General features: G+C 40.3%; 1 protein-coding gene across 2 annotated transcripts in view; it reads right to left on the reverse strand.

Moving 5' to 3' along the window:
* Dnajc13 (DnaJ heat shock protein family (Hsp40) member C13) overlaps positions 1 to 23,942 on the reverse strand; it is a 105,739-nt gene extending 81,797 nt beyond the window's left edge. The window contains exons 1-2 of one of the 2 annotated variants that reach the window (XM_028756581.1): positions 23,714 to 23,942; positions 7,559 to 7,639 (exon numbers count right to left, since the gene is read on the reverse strand). In XM_028756581.1, coding sequence (XP_028612414.1) covers positions 7,559 to 7,626 — 68 coding nt within the window. In that variant the 5' untranslated portion in view covers positions 7,627 to 7,639; positions 23,714 to 23,942. The remainder of the gene's footprint in view (positions 1 to 7,558; positions 7,640 to 23,713) is intronic. The other variant, XM_028756582.1, reaches the window with a different exon arrangement.
* Positions 23,943 to 24,665: the final 723 nt, after the last annotated feature.

Genomic DNA, 24,665 nt, shown 5'->3' on the forward strand with positions numbered 1-24,665 from the left:
CTCCTCTTTTAACAAAACACTGCAAATGGCTAATCCTTTCAAAGTATCCTTTCATCAAAACGACATGGGAAGGAAGGGAAGGTTGCCCACAACTGTTCAGCACAGCACATTAGGGAACGTTAATTCTAACTTAAGCAACTACCTGTTGAGTCTCTGTGCTGCAACTTTACACATGTAGGAAGCAGCTTTCACTTCTCACTTTACTGCCTTCAGTGAAAGTACCATACCCAAACAAGAAAACCTACTCCAATTATCAGTAACACTGATGAAGAGGAGCTCGTACTGATAAAAACAGAAATTTAACTACAAAAACATTTAAAAGTAAAGACAGCTCTTTAGATATAAAACAAAATGAGCAACACATTAGTTAGAATAAGAAAATGTAAGAAAAAAACTAGGAACAAAAAAGTTCACTGCCATAGACAGGGAATAAAGAAAAAAAATCCCCTACACATCTATGCAGATAAATTTCAAAATTAAGAACAATCACTGTAAAGACTGTCAGAAGGCTGTGAAGACTGACAATGTTCAAAACCCACAGACAAAGCAGTCTGGAGTGGAGAACCGGCAACACCCATGCTTTAAGTGGAGAAGGGAAATGGAGGCATCTTAACTCTGATACTGAAACCAGGCAACTTGAGAAGGAAAACTGAAACACTGGCCTGTTTTTAAAACAAAAAAGAATAACAACCAAGTAGCTTCAGAGAAACAAAGTTCAATTAGGAAGAAAAAAACAACTCATCATGACTATTAACTATTGAAAATACTCATATTCAGTAATACTTGAATTATAAAATAAATCAAATAGTTTCCAGAGCCCTAAGTTTTTCTGCTTTTAACTGCTTTCTACTTTTAAAAAATGTACAAGGGCTGGAGAGATGGCTCAGCGGTTAAGAGCACTGGCTGCTCTTCCAGAGGTCCTGAGTTCAATTCCCAGCAACCACATGGTAGCTCACAACCATCTGTAATGGAATCTAATACCTTTTTCTGGTATGCATGAAGACAGAGTACTCATATATATATAAAATAAATAAATCTTTTTAAAAAAGAGATATACAGTATTCTAACCAAAAGCTACTATAAGACTAAAGAGGAACCATCATGCTTCCATCAGAGACAGGGTAACCAAGTATACTGAAATAGCCTACAATATTTAGGGCTCTATGCCAGTGCTCTTGGCTACCCTCCAACCCAACAGTGAAGCCCTATTGCTGAAGACACTATGAACTTGAGCCAACAGAATATGGAAATATCAAGCTGGTGTACTGACCCAGAAGCTTCACGACCACGGCTAGCTTTCATAGTGTTTAGAGGTGCTGCATATACTACAGGAGAGGAACAGTAAGTATCAATCTTACCCACTCACAATCCTGTGACTGTGTGAGCCACAGTGAGGAGCCTGGCAAGAAATGCCCACTGGTACAAGCGTGGCCCAACTGTCACCAGAGTTGATTGATCCATTCCACAGTATGAAACCAAGAACCTGAGACTACACAAGCCACAGATTCTGGGGGAGAGCCTATTACTATTATTCTACTAAATAGGCAGAAGAGTAAACTGACTCTTAATTTTGGAGTCTTACACCCGATAGATTAGTGCCATCTCTCAACCCTCCTCAGAGAGTCTTCTACTTGAAGAGGATGGTGATTAACACAGAATCCACAACGGGTTATGGTGCCAAGAGCAGGGGACTGGAAAGCTCACCCCAAATGACACACGTATATCAAAGCCCCTTCACACACAGTTCTGGAATCATTGTGGGACAGGGAGTGGAAAGAACGTAAGAGCTGAAGGCGGTGAGTGGCTACAAGTAAATGGTGTCGTCCAGACTCACCAGGTCAGCTTCACATATAAATTGTGACAGCAACTGTGACATATACAAGACCCGTGTAAGCTCAAGCCATACCAAATCCCAATATGGAGAGCAGATATGGGCATCAAGTCCCTATCCCCATCCCCAGAAACCATGGCTAATTAATAGCAGCTGAGAAAAGGAGTCTGCTTTCTTTAAGAGCATAGCCCCTGGTAATCAACCATACTTCAATGAAGGGCACACATCCAAGAATATATGAACACCACAAATTGAACTTGATGGGCATTAAAAACAAATAACGTATTTTTGTTTCTTCATTGTCCATTTTTTCTAATCAGCATATCATATAATAACAATGCCAAAGCTATTTCCATATGGGCAAAAAGAAAATGATAGGATGTGAATTTTTTTATCATGGATAAAATTTATACTGTTTTCCCTCAAAATGTTTAAGTCTAAAGTAGAACAAGAAACTAAAGAATGAAACTACTTTCTTCAAACAGAACATATTTCTCCCTAAGGTGAAGTCAGGTGACTGGTGAAGTAGGCAAGGACTTAGCTCCACAGCTAGTCATAAAACATCAAAAAATTAGTCAATTAGTGGGAACTAAAAGAAACAAGTGGCTTCTAAAACTGATATTTGACCTGAAATATAAAATGAAATCATATGTTCAATAGAAATAATTCAAAACAGCATTTTCTAGAGTAACCTTGGAGTGTGAAATAACAGAATCTCTGCGATCCAGAAGTAAGACAGCAGGCTAGGGAAGTGAATGTGGTTAAGCGCTTGCCCTGAGAGCAGTAAGGGCTGGGTGAGGACAGCACCTGCCTGTCCGTCCAGCCCTCGAAGACAAGGGATGTGCAGAGCAAGCTGGCTAGGGAGACTAGTCCTAATAGCGGGGTCGGGGTTAGACTGAAAGACCAGACCCTGCCTCATTTACTAAGATGATAGAGAACTGGAGGCTGATTTCTCATATCAACCTTGAACCTCTACATGAATGCTCACACACATATATACACACACTACATACACATAATACATGAAAAAACCAAGCACTAAGACTACAGAATTGATTTCATTTTGTGAGTGAAAAGAATAGCAATTACAGGTCTAAAAATGTCCCCAGAATTAGCTGCTATGTGCTTTATCTGAGGATCAGTTAAGAAGAATGTTTATTTCTATGTGTTCTTTTTCTCATCTTTCCTACCTTACCAAATTACCAAGCTCCTTCTAACATCTGCATTAATTTTAACTGATGCTAGTACTTGCATCTGTATTTTATGTGTCGTATAATATTTCAATATATGTGTGTGTTATGTAAAGCTCACACACATCCATCTCATGAACATCTGCCATAGCTTTACACTGAAAATCCTTCTGGCTGTTTTGAAATACATTATTGCTATCCTGAGATGTGCCACTATGCACTACAACTCCTGATGCAGGGAGAGCAAGCTGAGCCTCATGTGTGCTATAGAAGTGCTGTACACTGATGTCTTATTCCTAAGTGACCCCAACGGGCCGTTTCTCATCCTTCTCCCTCATAAACCTGTGATAAGTACAAGCATGTCTTCAACTTCCACAAGACAAACTTTTTCAGAATCCACCTGTCTGAGTGGATAGTACCCACCTTTCTATGCCTGGCTTACTGTGATCTTCAGTTCTATTCATGTCACAAATGGTAATTTCATTCTTTTTTACACCTGAATGATATTCCACCGGGTGTATGCACTACCAGACTTTGTACATCTGTCAGCCCATGGGTACTTACAAGGTACCATTCCTGGGCCTGTGTGAATAGTTGTAAAATAAGCATGAGAGTGAAGATGTTTATTTATCTTCTTCAAATTGTCTCTTTTGTTTATATATGCAATAGTAAGTTACCCGTATCCTATAACAGTTTTATTTTGGCATTTTTAAAGACCTTTCTTAACTATACTAATTTACATGCCAACCAACAGTCTAAGGGCCATTTCCTATCTGTCTTCTTCAGGCCTGGCCTTTAGTTTTCCTGGTGATAGCCATTCTTACTTAGGTGAAATGATACCTTGCGGTTTCACTTTCATTTCTCTGATGATTAATGACCCTGAGTATTTTTTCACATATGTGTGGTCATCTGCATGTTTTAAAAATGACTATGTAGGGCTTTTGTCTCTGCCTTTTTGTCTGTTTAGTTTCTGGAGTTCCTTACATATTCTGATTATTAGCCCCTGGTCAACTGCATAATTTGCAGATACATTCTCTCATTCTGTAGCTGGGCCCTATTGCCTCTTGTTTTGTAGCAGGTTTTCAGTTTGATGCAATGTGTTTATTTTGCTTTCTTTTCCTGTGCTTTAGAGGTCTTGTTATTCTATTCTGCCCATCCCCCAAAATCTTGGCCATTTCTATACCTTAAAATATTTCCGTGTTTTCTTCTCAACATTTGTTTTAGGTCCTGCATTGAGTTTTTAAATTCACTTGGAATTGGTTTTCCTAACTGGTGAGAGGTAAGGGTACAGTCTCATTTTTGTCTTTGTGTACATCCAATTTTCCCAGCAATATGCACCGTAAAGACTATCCCTCCTCAATGTACATGCCTAACACCACTATGGACACTAGATACACGCCTAGCTTCTACTCTGCTCCAAAGTTCAGCTTTTATGCCAGGGCCATGCTACCTCAATCACTACAACTTTGTACAATGTGAAGTCAGGTACATAAGGCCTCTTGCTTCCTGTTCCTTCCGGGTGGCTTTAACAACCTGGGATTTGTGGTAATTTTGTTTGGATTTGAGAATTTCTTTTTATTTTGTGAAAAGCTAAGAAAAAGGCATCTCTTCTCTTGTCTAGCTTACTCCTGAACATAAGCATAACAAGTCACTAGTTTCGCTTTTCTCACTCCTCCTATTCTCTATACCCCCACCCCCACCCCACTCTGGGGTCAGTCATCATGACTGTCTCTAATGTGAGCATCTGTCTCTGAATTTCACAGACCAAATGCCAATTTTCCTACCGTACTGTGCTTAAAATCCTGTTTGAATAAACTCCTGTTTGGATACTAGAGTCCCACTCAAATTTATAGCATCTGTTCTACCAAAAACCACTGGAGTGATCCATAAGCAGTTGTAAATTCCATCTAGAAAAAAACAACATATTACTTTAAAGTTTTCCACAGTGAATCTGCACTTCCACTTTAGCTGAACATCTGTACCTTCCTTCCGGCCTAAAGTGGCTTGCTTAAGCCAAAGAGGAAATCTTGTTTTCATGGAAGAAAAGTACTTTTACCCTCTGTAATCTCATGTAATTAAATTATGTGTGGACTTCCCAAGTGGGAAAAACAAGAAGAAAAGAAAAGCTGCTTTGCCAGCCCGGGGTCTATACTCACAACCAACAACACTCTACTCATAAAAGCAGGAAGCATCTGGAAGTGAGGCCCTGTGGGAACAGCACAAAGGTACAGAAGTGGGTCACATGACTTCTCTGAGGCACGATCTGGAAGGTTATCTCTAGTGAGGCATGTGAAGAGAAAGCAGAGGAATGCATTCATTTGATCGCCACCATCAGTACATTTCCCCAGATGGTAAAGCTGGGTAGCAATGTGTATGGGTCTAGAATCTCTTTAAAGAAGCCCCAATGCTAAGAAAGAAAGAAAGAAAGAAAGAAAGAAAGAAAGAAAGAAAGAAAGAAAGAAAGAAAGAAAGAAAGAAAGAAAGAAAGGAGGGAAGGAAGGAAGGAAGGAAGGAAGGAAGGAAAAGAAAGAAACAAAGAAAAGAAAAAAATCACATGGAGAATGTGCTGTACATATACATTTTTAGAGAGAAGGTTCAACTAGCAACTAAAAATAAAATTTTGAATGTTTTTATTTTCTTTATGTTAAGACTGTTGAAGAATATTTTAAACTCAGATTCAAAATGGTCAGAAAATAAGTAAGTATAATGGATTTCAGTGCTGCACAATGCACACAGCAAACTGAAACAACCTTTCTGAGGAAAGGGGGCTGAAAATAAAACCCTGTTGAAAGAAACTGCCAAGTAAGCGGAAGGCCTTCTGTTTATGGGTGGGAAGCATTAGCTCTGTGAGGAGCGGCATCCTCCAATCGACAGATACTCAGCACAAGGCCACTAAAACCCTGGCCACTTGCAGTGAGATTAACACTCACTGAAAAATTGATACAGCAGTACAAGAAATGGAGAATAGTCAACATAACACTGAGGTTTCAGCCTCATACCTCCCAGTCTCAAAGGGTACAAAGTTGCAGTTAATCAAACCAACATATTAGGGACTTTATCACAGATGGGTATCCAGATCAATCGAATCAAACTGAGAATTCACATATGGTCAAATGACTTTTGACAAGGGTGACAAACAATGGGAAAAGAATGGCCTTTTCTTTTCAACAAGTGATTCAGGTACAAGTAGATCTTCATTGCACACCACATAAAATTAATTCAAAATTAAAGTTACAAAAGTCATAGAAGGAAACCTATTGTAACCTTACATTAAGCAATAGCTTCTTACAAATGACAAGAAGAACAAGAAAGGAGACAAGCTGGATTTCATCAAAATTAGAAACTGTGTACTTTATAGAATAGCAAGCATCAGGAGAGTTGGAAGGCATCCCTCAGAACTGGAATAATACTTGCCGAACACTTATCTAGTAGAGAATTTGTGTTTAAAGTAAAGAATTTCTACAGATGAGCAATCAGAGACACAATTTAAAAAATGGATGACTGAGATTCACACTACCTTATACTCACCAATTTTCTCTAACTTTGCCCAATGAAATTATGAGGGGACATACACACAGTATTCTACAAAGGTAGAAATTGTGTTTCCTAACATGTAAGTTCAAAAAACAAGAAATTAACAGAAAACAAGTCCAAGCAATAGATCTTTCAAAATTAGTGACTTTGCTAAGTTAAGTCAGAAACACTAATGTTCAAACATTGGGGTACCCAAGAGGCCACCACATCACCAACCAAAACATGAAAAGCAAAGAGTAAGAACAAAAGCTATGCACACATGTTATGTTTTACTCAAGACCCACCTCAGAGAACTGTGATCTGTGGTCACCTGTCTGTCAAAGGGAGACACTAAGACTCACTAGTCGATGCTTCTCAGAATGACCAGGGACTATACTGCTTTTCTAACAGTCAAGGAGTTCCAGTCAGTGAATATCAATGCACTTAAGGCATAATTTCAAAGCCTTCATTCACTCTATATCACCTCATTAAACCTTCACAATAATCTATGGGGAAGAAATTACCATCATCCAATGGGGAAGGAACACAAGGACATCTTGGTCCAACTAAAACAAATATAAACATGAAATGACACTGTTTCCACCCAAGAAAAAAGTTCTAATGAAAATTTTTATTCAAATAAATAATTAAATAAACACAGTCTTAAAAGCTCCAAACTTCAGCAGAGGCAAATGGTTGCTTCACAGCCCAGCCTCTGCTAATGCAGTTGGCAACACTGGAGCACAAGCTGATGACAGCAACACTGTAGCAACCCAAGCCACAATGGCTTGACTTTCTCTTGTTACTTTTCAACTTTTTTTTAAAGAAAAATCTAGAAAGATCAAAAGAAAAGGGGACAGCAATGCATTTCCAATGTGGCATGTGCAATTAAAATGTGTACACAGCTTTCCAGCAGAGAAAGCCCAAGAGCACTGTTGGGCTGTGCCTTACCATTAAAGAACTGACACTGGACTGAAACCGTTCTTTATGGAAGGTCAAAAAAGTCAAAGCAAAGAATACTTACTTTCCTCTCCATGAGTGCTTGGTTGTGTAGAAACACGCCAGATCCTTATTTTCCCTAATTATGTTCATTTTGTGCTGAAACCTGGAAGACAGAGGTATGGATTCCCTTAGCATAGTGTTATACAGTCTTAATTTTCCCCTCATAGCAAGGGACAGCATTTCTCAGTTCCCTAGCTCTGCACTGCTGTAAGGTTTAAGGACACAGGACTGCTCAATGCAGTGTTCAACACTGTATCCTGATTGTCTTCCCAACCACTTCTTTTTCCCGGGACCCACTAGACTTTGCTGTTCAAGGACAAAAGTCGTCCTTGATCAACATCCTGAGTACAAGGTTTTCAAATGAAGAAACTTAATCTTTACATCCAATACTGTCAAACTGACAGACAGTGCCTTGAGAGATGATGAGCACCTAAGATTAATTATCAAGAGTCAAGTCAATTATAGACGGTTTCTGCTGCACAGCTAAGGGCTGGCCACACTGCTGTCCTTGGCACTTTAGGAGCAGTTTTTCCTAAGTAAGAATTTACAAGAAAGAACTCATTAAATTAGGAAAGTAGTACATGTCCATGATAATACATCTAAAATGCTCATAAGGGTAGCTTTCATCCTAGAATCCAAAGGCATGCACTGTGGCCTCTCTTCTTATATTTAGAAAAATCATCTTTTCAAAACAAACAAACGACCAAGCTAGGCATGGTGGTGCAAACCTTTGATCTCAGCATTCAGAAACTAGAGACAGGCAGATCTCTGTGAGTTCCAAGTTAGCCAGAGGTATACAGTGAGACTGTGTCTCAAAACAAATCCACCACAAGACCTTCATGTACCTCCACAGAAGGAAGTGTCTTTCCCCAGAGAATTAAATCTTCACTGAGAAAATATTTAAAGCTGCATAGTATTCCATTTCCGTGCCATGTGAGGACAGCACTACTTCTCTAAACTATTACCAGACTTATCCCGGCAATAAAGAGAAGGAAGCTGAGAGTTCAGGGACATTTACAGCAGTCTGATTAGTGGAACAGGGCTGCTAACTCTGTGGTGACTCAGTGTCTGTACGGAGAAGGCAGCTGTGTTGTATTTTTTTTATTGTAACCTAACAGCACACAAACCCAGAAGCCACATATTTCATGGGGTGTGGGGAGGAAAAATACTTGAATCCAGGTGACTCTGAAAGATGGTATTGAGGTGTCTCCTAACGAAAGGCTGGCGATGTTGAAGACACAGCATAACTTATTTATACAAAAGCTAAGTTCTGTGGAGCCTGGATTCTCAGCAGTGATGTAGGCCCTTCTCTTTGACCTTACTAAAAATTACTGTAGGATACTTACCAATATGTAAATAATTCAAACATGAATTATAGTTTGCTTAGGCTTGCTTTACATCTTTACATATGGCAACTCTTTTTTTTTTTTGAAACTAGTTCATAAGCCATAAATTCACCCTCCTAAGTATAAGATTCCCTTAGTCCAGTCATAAACCTTCCACAGCCATCGTCAACTCAAAATCCTTCTCATCAGCCCAACAAGAAAGCAGTCAGTACTCTCAGCACTCAGGACGAGGGAGATCTCTGAGTTTGAGGCCAGCCTGATCTACAGTGAATTCCAATCGACACAGTGAGACCTTATCTCAAAAACAAACAAACAAACAAACACCAAAACAGATCCCCACTGACAGTCACACCCTGGATCTTTTCATGCCCAGCACCCAGCAGTGAGTAATAGGCTTTCTGTTAGTGTGTTTTTCCCTACATAAGGGACCTTACCAGCAATGCTCTGCTGTGTGGATACATATTTTGTTCCCCTATCCACTGAGCGACATGTGTGTTGTTTCACCTTCTGATTATTATACACAGTGCTACTATGACACGTGTGTGAGCTGTTGTGAGAAGGTTTGCATTTCCGTGAGTATGTACTGCAGGGACAAGGAGAGTCTTTACTCTTCCTCTGTTTTACACCACCTAGCTTTACCCTCTACACATGTGATGATCTGGAGCTTACAGCTTCACCTCCTCCAGTGAGAGCGCCCTAACCATGCTGTTTTAAACTGTTCCCACCCTCCTCTCTATACTTCCTAGTCCTTCAGTCCCTGCTTCAATACTCTTCACAGTCTAAAGCCCAGTTTGTTATTTATCTAATAATCCTATTAGTCCACTAATGTATCCTAAAGTCTACAAGAGAGACCGACACAAAACAGTCTCACAAGCATCTTGTGTTAGTGGGACAAGTCCATGGGCAGTTCTGATGGGCACCTAAAGCCCAATTCTCTATTAGGGGCAATCCAAGAAAGGATTTGTCTTATCTTCTGGAAAAGCACCATTAATTCACGCTCTAAGGAACAGAAGCACAACACCAATTTTTGAATTCTTTGTTAATTATAAGAAGAAATTTATCTTACAGTCAACATGCATTTTCTCACTGGTATGTATCAAGTGAATGCGTTCTAGACAGCTGCTGGGCCCCTTTGCTTGTACTGGTATGACACTACATTGGTGTGATCCTTTATTTAAGCTCGTGTGACCTTTGTTTGAGTAGGAGAGACGATTTATTTTTGTATTTTGCATTTGATATAACTCAAAGAGACAACCAAGATTTACTGAACCTACCAACATCCCTTCCTTCTGAATCATTTGAAGTAATTATTGTTAAAGAGAAACTGAGATATTATCTCTAAAGACTCAAAACAAGCAAACAAACAAAAAACACCCTAGACTACATATATGGTATAGTTTCCCTTATATATATTACAAATAAAGACTGGGATGATAAAGGAGAAAGATGGACAGGGAGGTGAATGGCTGACATTGAAGAATGAGGTTTGGATTCTTGGTCCACATTGGAGGAAACAGAATGTCTGAGTCTGTACCAAAGCACTATTTTGGGCAAACTGAAAAGGAAGAAAATGCTTTTGAGGAGAAACTGGTATCATTATGGTATCATAAAGTAAAAACGGGAACAAAACCCTAAAGGCCTGATAATAGGCACACACTGGGAACCCAGCACTTGGGTGGCCAAAGCTGAAGGATAATGAGACCAGGCTGGCTACCTAGCTTCCAGGTAAGCCAGTACCACATAGCCAGCTCCATCTCAAAACTAACTAATAAAAAAAAGAATATTTTAAAATATTAACCCCATAGAACTTAGGGTATGAGCCATAAGGAAATGACATGATTCCCTAGTAAATCTACAAGGGACCAAAGGCAAAATAATTTTGCAATTAAAGACAATAGAGATTTATGAATTCTTAAACATCTGAAGAATGAATTTGAGTGTCACTGACATTGGCTGGACCACACTGTTTGCAGAAGGATGAATTTCAGGAAGGATGAGAACACATGGGGAGGATTTTGAGGCAAGGACCGATAGACAGGTCTAACACATGCTATGAAAAATGAAAATAAAAGCTATCAGGATTGCTTGTTAAAAGAAAACTACATTCCTAATGGAGAGTAGCATGCTGGCAGAAAAAGAGCAACAGACTAGGAAAGTACTTGGATTTCGCACATCAAGATTCCTCTGGCTGGGACCAGAGAGATGGCTCAGAGGTTTAGAATACTAGTTGTTCTTGGAGAGGGTGACCTAGGCTGGTTTTTATAGAGGACCTAGACTCAATTCCCAGAGCTCACAAACTATTTGTAACTCCAGCCTCGGGGTCTAATGCCCTCTTCTGACTTCCATAGGCAACAGACACACAAATAAAAAGAGAAACGGGAAAAAAAAATCAATCTAAAAAAAATTAAAAATCTGATAACTAATTTCAGAAAATCTTAATAGTCTCTGGGAGCAACTGCTCCTGCTGCAGAACTGTATTCAAGCCAATAAAGCAAATGTGATCTTTATGGACAGGAACTGCTCCTCGGCACCAAAGGCCTGCCCTTTGGTCATGCTACACTCAGGTAAGTATGTCTGAGTGATAAGGGAGCAGGCAGGAGACAGGGACCCATGTAGTTAAGTCACCTTACAAATAACATAATTCAGGGCTGGTATTGGCCTCAAAATGGAATAATAATAATAATATCCACTGAAAGACATCTGAAAGTTGGGGAGACTGTGATGTCCGGAGACTCATTCTTCGGTGGCTCTTAGCAAGTACTCAGTTGTTAGTGACTGCACTAAGCATCTACTACACATTTATCAAATCCTGGTGCCCTGATGGCTCCCATTTTGTTGACAACAAAACTGAGAGTTGGAGAAATTCAATTACATCCTAAGGTTACACAGCTAATTAAACGGATGGATCAGGCTCTGGCCCAGTCTCTTAACTCTTCATTCTACATATTTAATCCAAGCTTCCCTAAATTCCTTCATCCTCAGGAAATCCATTTTCACCATGTAATCTTGTATCATTTGATAGCATATTCCTAGGAGAACGGAAAACTTACTTCAATTATTATATTTACCTGGAAAGAATCAAACACCTGTATGAAACAACTTTTGAAACTACAATTCAAACAGAGAAACCAACGACTGCAGTAAATGCAAGACAAAGACTCCAACGCTGCTATTAAACCACCTGTAAGTACAAACCATGAAGCACTTCCATCTAAACTAGCTACCCTTTGAACTTTTCCAAGTGTTCCAAACAAACATGTGACAGCAATCTACCAGAGCATGACTTTAGGTACTTCTCAAGGAGATTTCAGAAAAAAAAGGGTATTTTAACTAACTTTGAGCCTTTAAAAATAACCAGATTTTGGTTTGAGGCTGGGACCTACCTCCTAGCAGGATAACATTAAATTTTCTAAATTTTCAATTTATTTATGCTCTCAGGAAAACCTTCTTAAAGACAGTTTATCCAATGATTAACAGGTGGCCTGAAAACAGCATTAACACTTTCAGACTATCAACATACTTCTAAATAAAGAACTCACAAAATACAGTAATACCAATTCACAAAAAGCAGAAAAACACAAGAAATACACTCAGGTATGATGGTAGGAAGATCATCTTAAGTTTGAGGCTACCTTGGGCTACCTATTTAGTTCCAGCCCAGGTTTTACAAAAGAGAAGAGAGGTGAAGAGGCTGTGTTGACTGTTTACTGACCAGGGGAAAGCTGGAAAAGCTTCAATCAAACCAAAGAAACTGAGTGGCAGCAAGTCTGGGGATGCCCAGAGCACTGTGGTCAGGTGACTTACTTGGGGAGACCTTGTAGATGTGGCACAAATCCCAGGGCTGCTGGTCCCTGTTCATAACATAAGCACTAGGTCAGCACACATCTATTACCAAAGTAGTGATGGTGAACTTAAAAAAAGAACTCTTACTGCCAAAGGTAGATACAGTAGCTATCACTCACTGGCTGTGTGACCTTGAACAACTCTGAATAAATGTGAATTTCTCTGCGTTACAGCCATCTATAAAATAGGGATGGATACCTGTCCCAAAGGGCTGTGGTATAGACTAAAAGAGACAACTTAGACACTTAGAGCAAAAATTCAGGAATATTAATTATCAACTATCATGTTTCAAATACACCACTCCAGATACACAAGTTCTTGTGCATTTCTATTTTCTCCTTTATTTCCAAGTATCTACTGGCACTTGTATGTGTTAAGGCATTGGGAGTATTTATGGTTCTTCCTCTACCTTTTATTAATTCCAGTCCTCCTATAATTCAATGTAGAGCAACTCAACCTATCTGCTGTGTCAGTTATAGAACCAAACAATTCACAAGTTTTAAACTACACACTGTCTCATGTGATGACATCTCCTAATTCTCTCCGTCTTACAAATCCATGCTGTGCATGACACTGGGGACATTAGTCACCTGGCAGCCTCTGCTTATCAGACTGCTAGCTCTGATGTGGCAGTGTGCTGTTAGGTAACCCTTACTTTACTTCACAATGGACCTGACACTCAGGAGTAGAGAATGCTAGCAATGTTGTGGACATGTGGAGAAGCTCCAACTAGTTCCCTCCAGTGAAAGGATAGGAAGAGGGCACACCTAGGATCCTAAAGCCCATGGTGAAAAGAAACCTTCTGCTGGACTGTAAAGGAACCATCATGAACCTTGCTGCAGCATCAATTTCAAAAGCCACAGTCGCACTGATAAGTGACTTAGGTGAGATGAAAAAGGGATCATGTGACTGTGTGTGTCTGCATAGGAAAAACTCAGCTGGGTGTCTGGGAACCTTATTCCCAATGGATGAAGAAACCACAATGTATTACCTAGAATTTCTAACTTCAAAAGTACAATGTTCTGTTGATTTAATCAGCATTCATAATTTTTACTTAACCATTTGTGAACTTCTGAGGGAAAAAAGAAATTTCATGAACAAATTTAACATTCAGTAATTATCTCTTCTCTATTTTAATAAGCTCTAAAGAGGTTAAATATAATCGCTAATGGGTAAAAACACCTAAGCAATCATTATTTATTATTCATGAAGAAAGCAGCAGAACTCCTGGTACTGAGAGGCAGACATCAAGCAGCATCGGTAAGAGTCATTTATAAGCATGTGCTATAAATAACTGTCCAGCTTAAAGGATGATAAACAGTACAGTGGGATCCTGTCTTGCTAGCCTTTGCCCATTAGGCAGGCCACCTGCTAAAACTATCAGCTAAATTCATTCCTTCAAGAATTTCAAATCAAGACTTCTACTTGCCTTTGATGAATTTATTTACATGTCCCCTGTAACTAAGCCATGCTGAGGTGTCTCCACTGACTGACAGGTTAGCGTCAATGCTTTTCATTATATATACTTTTTTACATCATCTCAGGTAATTCTTTTGCTAGAAATGTAATAAAGGTTAAAATGCCAAGGCCAAATTCAGGCTTGGCAGACATGGTGGTGTGTATCTATAAGCCTGGAACTTGGGAGGCTGAGGCAGGAGAATGAGTCTGAATAAGGGAAAGATGAAAAACAAGACCCTGCCTCAAAACAATACAAGATAAAGAGTTGGGGCTGTCCTCAGGGATACAGCATGCCCTAGGTTCAACTTTAATGGTGTTTTGGCTGAAGTCATTCTTTTCAATGAATTCTACGCTTCGTGCTTTCCAACAACAGTCTTGCACTTTAATTTATTACTGGCAGTAAGGCTGGCACCCATTTTCAATCACTTGTCAATAAAATTAGAATGATCCAGAGAAGATAATGACTTTGACACAAACACACACAAAGACCCAGACACACACAGATACAGACACACAGATAAACAGACACACACAGACAGACAGACATACACACAGACATACAGATACACACACACACATGCACACAGAGAGACACACACAGAGACGGAAAAGCAACAACAAAAAACCAAAACAACTGAGTTCATTTAGTAGGCCCTACATCACACAGACACTGGAAAAAAAAAAAAAAAAAAAACAGACTGAAGCCACCATCTCAGGCACAGCCTGAAGCAGACTGCAACCAGAGCGTAAGTGGAAAAGGTTTCCTGTACAGCAAAATTAAGCACATGTGCATGGCTTTTGTTAAACTCAAAGGACTAAGTAAGGACAATGAAGCTGTACATTAAAAAATACAGTTAGTGAACAAAGGAATCGGAGTTAAAAGGTTTTCACCTGTTGAAAGCATTATATTTTGCACAACTATCTGAAAGTAATTATTATATAAATATGACAATTAGGAATAATCGGGGAAGAAACTAATTTCCTCACTCTGAGTCTATGAAATCTAAGTACAGAGTTTGCTCTCAGTTAATGAACTGCAAGTATTAATTTGTTTTAAAATGCATCAAAATTTAAGATGGATTGATGGGTAGATAAAAGACAGAACTGTGATAAAGCAATGACAGGAAGAGATTAACCACAACATGCTGGAGGGAGGCATGACAATGCCTGATACAAAGTTCTTCCAACATGGCCGGGAATGACACGTGTCCAGTGTGCTGAGGAGAAGCTGTAAGTCTGCCCTACTTCCCTGAGTAAGCTTTCCTACAGTGGAGTGTTCACCATCCCCACAAAACACATCCTACATGGCAGATCGTCACAGCACTGAGGCAAACTTGTAAAGATGACGTTTCAGTTTATCTCGTGATCATGTCCACTGCCACTCAGGAAGCATACACTGGCTTTTTAAAAATCTAATTTTCACAACTGGATTTGAAATTTATATCAATTATAATTAGCTTAGTACTGTTTGAAAACAAAAGGTTAAAAAATGGCTAACAACATTAATTTTTACTCAGATTAAAAAGCTACATCTAAACTGTTTTAGATAAAATATGCTGTACTGAGGACACCTACCACCTGAACTTTAATCCCAGGTTTGCTTTGCTGTTGTTCTTGTTTTGTTTTTAGTCAGGTTCTCATTAAGTTACCTAGGCTGCCTTCAAACTCTTAGAATCAAGTGATCCTCCAGCCTCAGTCATCCCCATAGCTGGGTTAAATACTGCACCCAGGTCATTTTTTTGTTTTGTTTTAATGTGTGACTAAGTCCAAGTATTTTCTTCAGAAAGAACCAATCAGTATTAATGTGTATGATACCTACAATAACCTTAAGACAGCAAGAAATGTATTGCCACGGTTTCAGGATACCTCACTTTACACCCCTTGACCTGAAGAGCTTAAACCCCTAGAGAAAAACACTGTCACAAAATAGGGAAGCAAGTAGCAACATGATGTTTGGCTGGCAATCATGTACCTCAATAACTGTCCAGAAGTTACAGTATGCTGTTGTATTATTTGCCACAGCAACATCACGTTTGGCTGGCAATCATATACCTCAATAACTGTCCAGAAGTTACAGTATGCTGTTGTATTATTTGCCACAGCAATATTAATAATCTCAGTTCTGCCCCATTGTCTCTTATAAAGTCAAAATAACTAGAAATAAAGGGAGGTTAAAATACAACCCCAAATCTAACTCACTTTGTGGGGGGGAGGTCCTCCAGAGCAGTTAATTGTGTGTGCAGGTACACAAGTACCTGAGTAGGGAGACAAAGGTCAATCTACATAGTTATTCATCAGAAACTGCCCCCTCCCTTTAAACTGAAAGATGATTTCTCAATGGCCTGGAACCCACAGGTTACTCTAAGCTGGTTTGTGAGAAAGCCCAGGAACCCACTTTTCTCCACCTCTGACAGCATTGAAATTATAGGTGCTACCACAGCTGACTTCTTAAAATAGGTTCTGGGTATTAACTCGGAACCTCATGCTGTGCTAAGCTACCTCCCAGCCTCACCACAGCAGTTAATTGTATTGTCTTTCCTATTCAGCAATATAAATCAAATGCCGAGCTAAGGGAGATCTATTTTAATCATGTATATGTTGATTCCAACTAAAGCATATATCTCTTCTATTTTAGTCAGGCATATGTTGATTTCATCTGAGGAACACTTCATTTCTAGATAGATTTATCTATTATTTTTTAAAAATAAAATTTTCATGCAAGATGTATTGTGACTTTGCCCTTTCGAAACTGAAAATTTTCATCTGAAAGAATATTCATCTTTTCAGAAATATGCTCAATTCTTCTCAAATCTGTTCTGCTAATCATTCGTATACTCTAGTTCCTACATATTTTTTAGATTTTTCAGATCTCACTTCTATTTCATTGTATCTCAAATGTGAATATTGATTTTACAAGAACAACACACTCTAGATGAACAAGCTCTTTATCTCAGTCAGCAGGCACTTCAAAGTTTAGCTGTACCATGCTAAGGAGGCCCTAGTGGACAACAGAGAATTCTACTGGCTACGATTCGACTTGTTTTCCCTTTACCAACAGGGGCTAATTTCCTTAGTCCTGCAGCAAACACAGTTTGAATTATGTTTTACAGTTAGCACTCCATACCTAATAAACACTATTAAAACACAGGCCATGTGAGTGGCAAAGATTTCCTCCCACCCAACACCAAGCAACAGGAACACGTTTCAAGTTTGTTCTTTCTGAAATGCCTGTATTTTTACCTCTGCCAAGGGGTTTATAACCTACACAGCACCTTTAAATTACTTTTAAAGAAGAATATTCCACTTTTAAAAATAAAGTCAGTGACTTAAAGGTCTGGGGGAAATGTGGCTTACCTGCCCTAAGATTTAATCAATATTCAAAATACATTCTGAATCACGACTTACATGTTTGAGGGAGAGGAATTCTACAGCAAAAATACCAAAGGCACACAAATCAGAAATGCCTATGAAAGTCTAACTTTCAATAAAGTTAGTACAGAATTTTAGATCTATTAGAGAAAGCCTGCTCCATGCAAAACCTGAGTAGTTCTTTAAGTTCTGATAACGATAGTTAAAGGCAGAGCATTAGAATAATTACCACAGACTGCTTTAGGTGTTTTCTTTCCTACCTGTTAATCAGGTGCAAACCAGTCCTCACCCATAGGTTAAATACATGAGCTACTTAAGAAAGCCCACTGCTCTTGACCCTGTTTTACAAGTCACATTTTTCATGAGCAGTTCATATGACAGTATATGGGCTGCTGAATAAAGTTAAGAGCACACAGAAATAAGTGTAAGTATGCTACACTGAATGCACCTCTTCACAGGTAACTCTGTCTTAAGTCAACGAATATGACCATTACCATACCCTGGCTTCAGCTAGTTGCTGAAAGAATATTCCCTAAATCAGTGACTCTGGGGAGTTCCCATGACTATGAATCAGTTTCTATAACAAGAGGGATTAAGGCTGGCATGTACTCAGAAATACACTGCTCCAGAAGGAAAATGTGTTAGGAATACTGATTAAAATTTTGAACTAGGGACTGGGAGAAATAGCTCAGTGGTTAAGAGCATGAACTGATAACCTAGAATAGTGGTTCTCAACCTCCCTAACTTTAAAACAGTTCATGATGTACTGACCCCTGCAACCATAAAATTATTTCTTTGCTACTCCATAACTCTAATTTTGCTACTGTTATGAATGGTAACATAGTATCTGTATTTTCTATGGTCTTAGGTGGCCCTGTGAACAGGTCATTCCACCTCCAAAAGGGTCAAGACACACCGGTTGAGAACCACTGGTCTAGAAGACTGAACCGAGTTCAGTTTCTGTATCAAGGAATTCACAACTGCCCGAAACTCCAAATCCAGGGGACCCAATACTCTCTTCTGGCCTCCAGAGGCACTTCCAGTCAAACTGCAACCACACAGTGACAGATACACACAAAGTTGAAAATCTGTCCTCAATGTCCAAGTGCTCATTTGCATAGGAGAATGCCTATTCATAATAAGCTACCCCCACAACCTAATCAATTTAAATGTAAAAAACAAAATTATCTTCTACAGGGTTTAATGCACATCAATTTCCCAGTACTAGAGCTGCTATAAATTGAGAGATTATACTTACCTTTTTCGGTTTGGAAAACAATGCTAACAATGATTCCACTTGTGGTATTTAAGTCACCAAGATGAAAAGTGCCCTTTCATGTTTCTGTCACAAACTAATTCTATACAAAGGTGCATATCTCTGACAATTTTATTGCTTACTGTGGTGTGGCCATATTTCTTTGTATATTGAAATGCATGCAGTCAGTTTTGCCACAATGCCATTTAGATAATTTATCATTTACTTATTCCAATATGGCTGGCACACTGAGCTGGGGCTATAGTTTGGAAGCAGAGTGTCTGCCTAGCATATACTCAACACCTGAAGGAGTTTGACTCCTGATTTCCTGATGGGCTATTTCATAAATCACTGGGAAACATAAGGTGAATGTAGATATAAGTACTCAGCTGAACAGCCACTTAGAAGTTCTCAAAGCATGTACATGCATGTCACAGAGCAAAGAGCTACAATCCGTGCATACACCATACAACTTTACATCCCATCTCATTTACATTTCCTTTCAAAAACTTCACAGAAACTCAATACACTGTGACTCCTTCCAATGCTCATGTCCACAAGCAACTAACAAAATGACAGAGTACTGATCCCTGCCAAATAATGTTGCTTCCAAGTGCCCATTGCGTTAGATGTTACCGTAAAGTTCACAGTTCTGTGGCCCTAACCTATTTTTCATAAGTCTTGTTTTTATTCAATTTAACATAGCAAAGCGATTTTTTGGGGAAAGCACACAGAATGCCTTTTGACTTTATATACCACCAGAGAGGTGTGCTTATTTTCTTGACATACAGAATGTTTGTATCTTTTTTCTTCCAAATCTGTATTGTAGAGAGAATATCTTGTGTACTGTATACATACATCACTGTCAATTAAAAAGCCTATGCCCTATAGATTAGGCAGGAAATAGAGGTGGGACATTCTGGGGAGAGAGAAAAGATTCTGGGATAGAGCCAGGCAGAAGATCCACCCAGGAAGATGTGACAAGACGGATACATGGTACCTGAGCACAGGTAACCAGACACATGGCAAAATGTAGGCTGGAATAAATGGGATATTTTAAGTTATATCTGTCAGAGAAGAGCCTAGCTATATGGCCAAGGTATTTGTAAATGTATTTTGAGTCTGAGTCTTATTTTTGGGAGCATGGGGCTGGGAGACAGAACCAGGCCTAACTTCAACACTGTATATTTTTCCTTTACGAATATGTTTGGTATCCTATCTAAATACTAAAGTTCTAACACTTGTTTTCCTATCTCCTAGAAATACTTTAGTTTTATGTTTTACACCGAGGTCTATTTTTGTGGAGAACTTGCCTGTAATAATCAATATAATATGCCATAAAGTCAGTTCTGCCTATTAATGTAGTTATCTTTTGGTTTCATGGTGTATCTTTCTCCCTTTTATTTTTAATCTTTCAGAGAGGGGTTCTTGCACACTATACAACTCTGTATATATATCTTATAAACTATATATGTGTATATGTGTGTGTGTAAACAAGTGTATTTGTGAGATATATATATACAGATATAGATATACATGTATATATATCTACACACACATACATATATATATATATATATATATATATATATATATATATATATATAAATAAATTCTAATAGAGCTCTGACCAGTCCACCTTGAAACAAAGGTGAGGATTAAAGGTGTGCACCATCATGGCCTGGCTATCTAAACTCCCTTTAAATTTTATTTTTATTGTTTTTAAATGTTATGTGTATGTGTGTGGGGGTATTTGCAAGCAGATGTAGGTACTGAGACCAGAAGAGGGAGCTGGTTACAGGTGGTTGTGATTAACCTAGCCTGAGTCCTGAGAACCAAATTCAGTATTTCCAAGTCTTTGAATGTTTTTCATCAGTGTTTTAATGATACAGAATGAGTCTGACATTACATACAGGTCTGCTGTTTTTTCCTCTAAGCGACACATCAGGTAAGCCCAAAAGGCACGCTGCATCTCTCTGCTGTGCTTTTGTTTTTGAAATTATTCATCACATCCAGCATTTGACTATTCTCTGTTGGATAACATTATCTACCACCATCTACAATCTGAGTGTAGCTATGATAACTGCTCTCTTAGGAATTTATTTTCTTCCTTTTAGCTTTTCATCTGTGTCTTACTTCACTGAAAGCCAGACACTATAGAGTAGTGGAAACAAAGGTGAGTAATTTTGTGACCAGATGAGTATCTCTTTGCTTTGTGAGGCCAAGTGCAGAGGTTACAGTAACCCTGTTAGGAGTTGAGCTGGGTTCATGTTCTTGCAACAGTTAACTGCAGGGCACCACTGGCTTCATTCTTTTGCAAAATAATGTGTATCTGTGGAGAGAGGTGATTTAACTAGAGAAATGTCTGTTTGACCCTTGTGTTGTGCTCCTTGTGACCTTGCACTTTTGGGGATGCAGTCTCTGTTCTAATCATTATATTCTTACTTCTCTATATTCCACTAAGCTCAATACATTTTACTATCAATAGTGCTGGTAATGTATGGCTCCCACACATACATTAAACCTTGTTATTCCCAAGGAGAGAGAATTAGAGCAATTTCTCAACCTTCTTAAAAGCTCTGCTGCTGTTCCCCTCCACCAGGTCTCAATGACACACTCTCAGCGAGACTTTTGCCCATCTTTCCCAGGAGTGTCCCCAGTGAAGTTTGTGTGTAAACAGCGTCTAAGTTAGCACTTCCATCCATTTTCAACTGTTCTAGCTGAACTCTTAAACCACGTCCAAAAGCCCTCCTCTGGTTTTCACCCCTCCCTCTCCAACTCCTCCTTCAAGCCCGCGCTGAGTCAGTGGTTCTCGTGTCCTCAGTCCTCTAAGCTATCTCTGAAGTGATCAACTTGGTTAGTCTAGTTTTTTGTTTCCACACCCCAGACCCCGCTCTGTAAAGATTAGAGCAAAGCCTTCCGTCTTAGAATCAAAACTAAATGGTATAAATGATTTCAGGATACCAAAGAACATGTTAATTATTTTATATAAAAAAGCTGAGGAGAAGACTTTGAATGGCCTCCCGATGAGCCTAACAACCTGAGCTCAATGCTCCAGTCCCACATGATGGAGACACCCATTACAGCTCACTACCTGAGTTCAATTCTCAGGTTTCACACAATGAAGAACAAACTGCACTCCTGCAAGCTGCCCTCTGACCCACACACATGCTACATGGACTCAAACACACAAAATAAATACAAACAACATTTTAAGTGCAAAAAAATTATCCTAATATGTGAAGGCTAAAACAAACATAACGAACTAAAAACTGCACTTTAAACCCTGCCAGACAATAGACCAAAACCTTAGCACCAAACAAAACTGGGCTGCCATGTAGCAGCCTAACTCTCTTTACACTTTCCTCAGAGAAGCAGGAGAAAAGTCTGAAACGGCCACCTCAAAGTCACCCATGTCATTACAAGTGCTGGGGGAATGGGGCCAACATAGGTATAACATGCTCTTTTGATTTCAACTCTACTTTAGTATCTATTGGGAACTAAGTTCCACTATTAACCTTTCTTCTAAGTTTATGAAAAACAGATTATTATCATCTACCTGACTAACCAAACAATTCATACGTCCTACCAGTGCATAACTTTTTTACTGAAGACATTCATGTTTTAGTAAATTTTTACCTTAAGAACTTGATTTGTTTGCAGTTAGGCTTGCTAGTACAATTTAGACTACGACTGCTGCATTAGAAAAAAAAGACTCTCCATAGCTTCTCAGGCAAATATGAACGCTGGTATTAGCCTAGGACTCTAGCTTTAAGGCCTTCACATCCCTGTTTCTTAACTCTGACTCCTCTTTTTCTCCTTTAATTTTTTGGACTTCCTGTTTTCAAACAAATGTAAACTCAGTGTTTTCTCAACCAGGACTGGCAGTCCCTAAATGTAATGTGGTATTAATGTAATGTGGTAAACGGTGGTCAAAGCCACCATTTACGATATTGAAACTTAAACATTGTTTTACATTATATATGAAAATTAAAGGAGTTTATGCTGTAAGCTAAATTAAGTTAAACAATGAGGCACTAGAAACAAAAACAAACAAACAAAAACCCAATTGTAGAATAAAGGGGAAAAGCAGGTCGCAGAAGTGAAAAAAAATCACTCCTTTGGGAGTTCATCTCTATCTTAGGGGGCGATTTTTATCTACATCATCCTTCCACCAAGTGATTAGCGAGACGGTTTCAAGAGTGGCTAATTTAGCATCTTACAATAGAGGGCTTTTGGAGATAAAGGCACGCAGGTGTACTCTGAACACCCACTTCACTGAGCGTCCAAAGTGCTGCTTCACCTACACCAAAAGCCGCGTTCAGAGGTGAAATCACAGCCCAGCATGGGAAACAGTGAACAGGCCAGGCTACTTTGCATGAAGAAAAAGCCTTGGGGGAAAATTGGTGTTTGATAAAGGACTTGAGGAAAAGAGGAGCAGCTTCTCCTCCTTTCCCGTCAAATCGAAACTGAGACGAGGGGGAAAAAAAAAAGCGAGTCTACGCGGGACCCCGGAGGAAGGAAGGAGGACCGCTAACCTAAGAAAACCGGAGGCGCCGGCATCCAGAAGGGAATCCCGAGGGCGGAGCCCACAGGGGAAGGAGGTGTGGAGTCAAGTCAGGGAGAGTTGCCGAGAGAAGTGGGGGACTGGGATAGTGATGGGAGAAAAGACTGCCAGGCAGAGAAAGGGGTGGGGCTGCCAGGGCAGTGCCCCGGGCAAATGTCACTCAGAGCCGGGGGAGGGGAGGGTCCGAGCGCAGGAATCACAGGGCGGAGGAACACTGCTTCAGCAGCCTCGAGCCACAGCAGCTTAACGCTGCCCGCCCTGTGGTCCCTGCCCGGAGTCCCCGGGTCCCCGAAGGTGGGAAGCGGCATCGCAGAAACCCAGAGCCGGAGGCGGCTTTACCTTCGCAGGAGGCTGGAGGCGCTCCAGCCCGAGCTCCGCCCGCCGCCGGCTCCACGTCTTAAGTGGGATGAGGCGCCGCCGGCCCCGTCCCCTCTCGCTTCCCCTTTCCCCGCCGGGGCCTGTCGCCGCGGGTTCCTGCGCCGCGGCCCCCACCCCTCCGCTCCTCCCTCTGCCTCTCAGAGGCTCGCTCTGGACGCCGCCATCTTCGACCAGGCTGCGAGCGCTGAACACCAACGCGCGTGCGTGGCCGCCGCCCCGGCCGTCACGAGACCCTGTCAGCTGACCTCAGCGCTTCCGCCTCGCGCCCCGCCCTCGGGCGCACTTTGCTCCCTCCCTCTGCGGTCCAATCGCCGTCTTCCGGGAAGCGCTCTGTGCGCACCGCCCGTCGTTCCGCCTCTCGGGAAGTACGCGTGCGCATAGCGAAAGAGAACCTTGGACCAAGCTAGGGGCGAGGCGCCACGCCCCCTGGGGGGGCTTCCCGGGAGGCCACGCCCCCTGAATAGATGGAGACACGCCTCTCAGCCTGTGTTCTGCAGTTGCACTGGCTACTGTAACTCTGGAGAGGAGCTTAGACTACAGTGTTCTGGCGCATCCACGAAGCCGTTGAAAGCCTCAGGGCGCATCTCTGGTTTAGCTGCCTTGGGGGCCTAACTTTTACTGGCTACTGACACACTCTGAACGGGGCTTTAAGTTTTTAGTGTTCAGAGAGATAATGGAGACCGAAGCCTCAGAGGTCTTTGCGGATGGAGTGCTGGACAGTTAACACTGCTGCCTTCGTTATCTTCTGATCCCAGAGCCAAGATTTAATTGACCAGATACTTAAGGCCAATTAACTTTCACCCGTCTGATAGGGATTATCCTATTTTCAGATAATAAATTGAAGTCTAATCCCTATAAGTAGTAGACTTAGTATTTGAGCTTAAGTAAATTGACTCCAGAACTTCTTCTGCTC

Source organism: Grammomys surdaster, unplaced genomic scaffold (genome assembly GCF_004785775.1).
Source record: "Grammomys surdaster isolate TR1022 unplaced genomic scaffold, NIH_TR_1.0 126131, whole genome shotgun sequence".
NCBI classification, from domain to species: Eukaryota; Metazoa; Chordata; class Mammalia; order Rodentia; family Muridae; genus Grammomys; species Grammomys surdaster.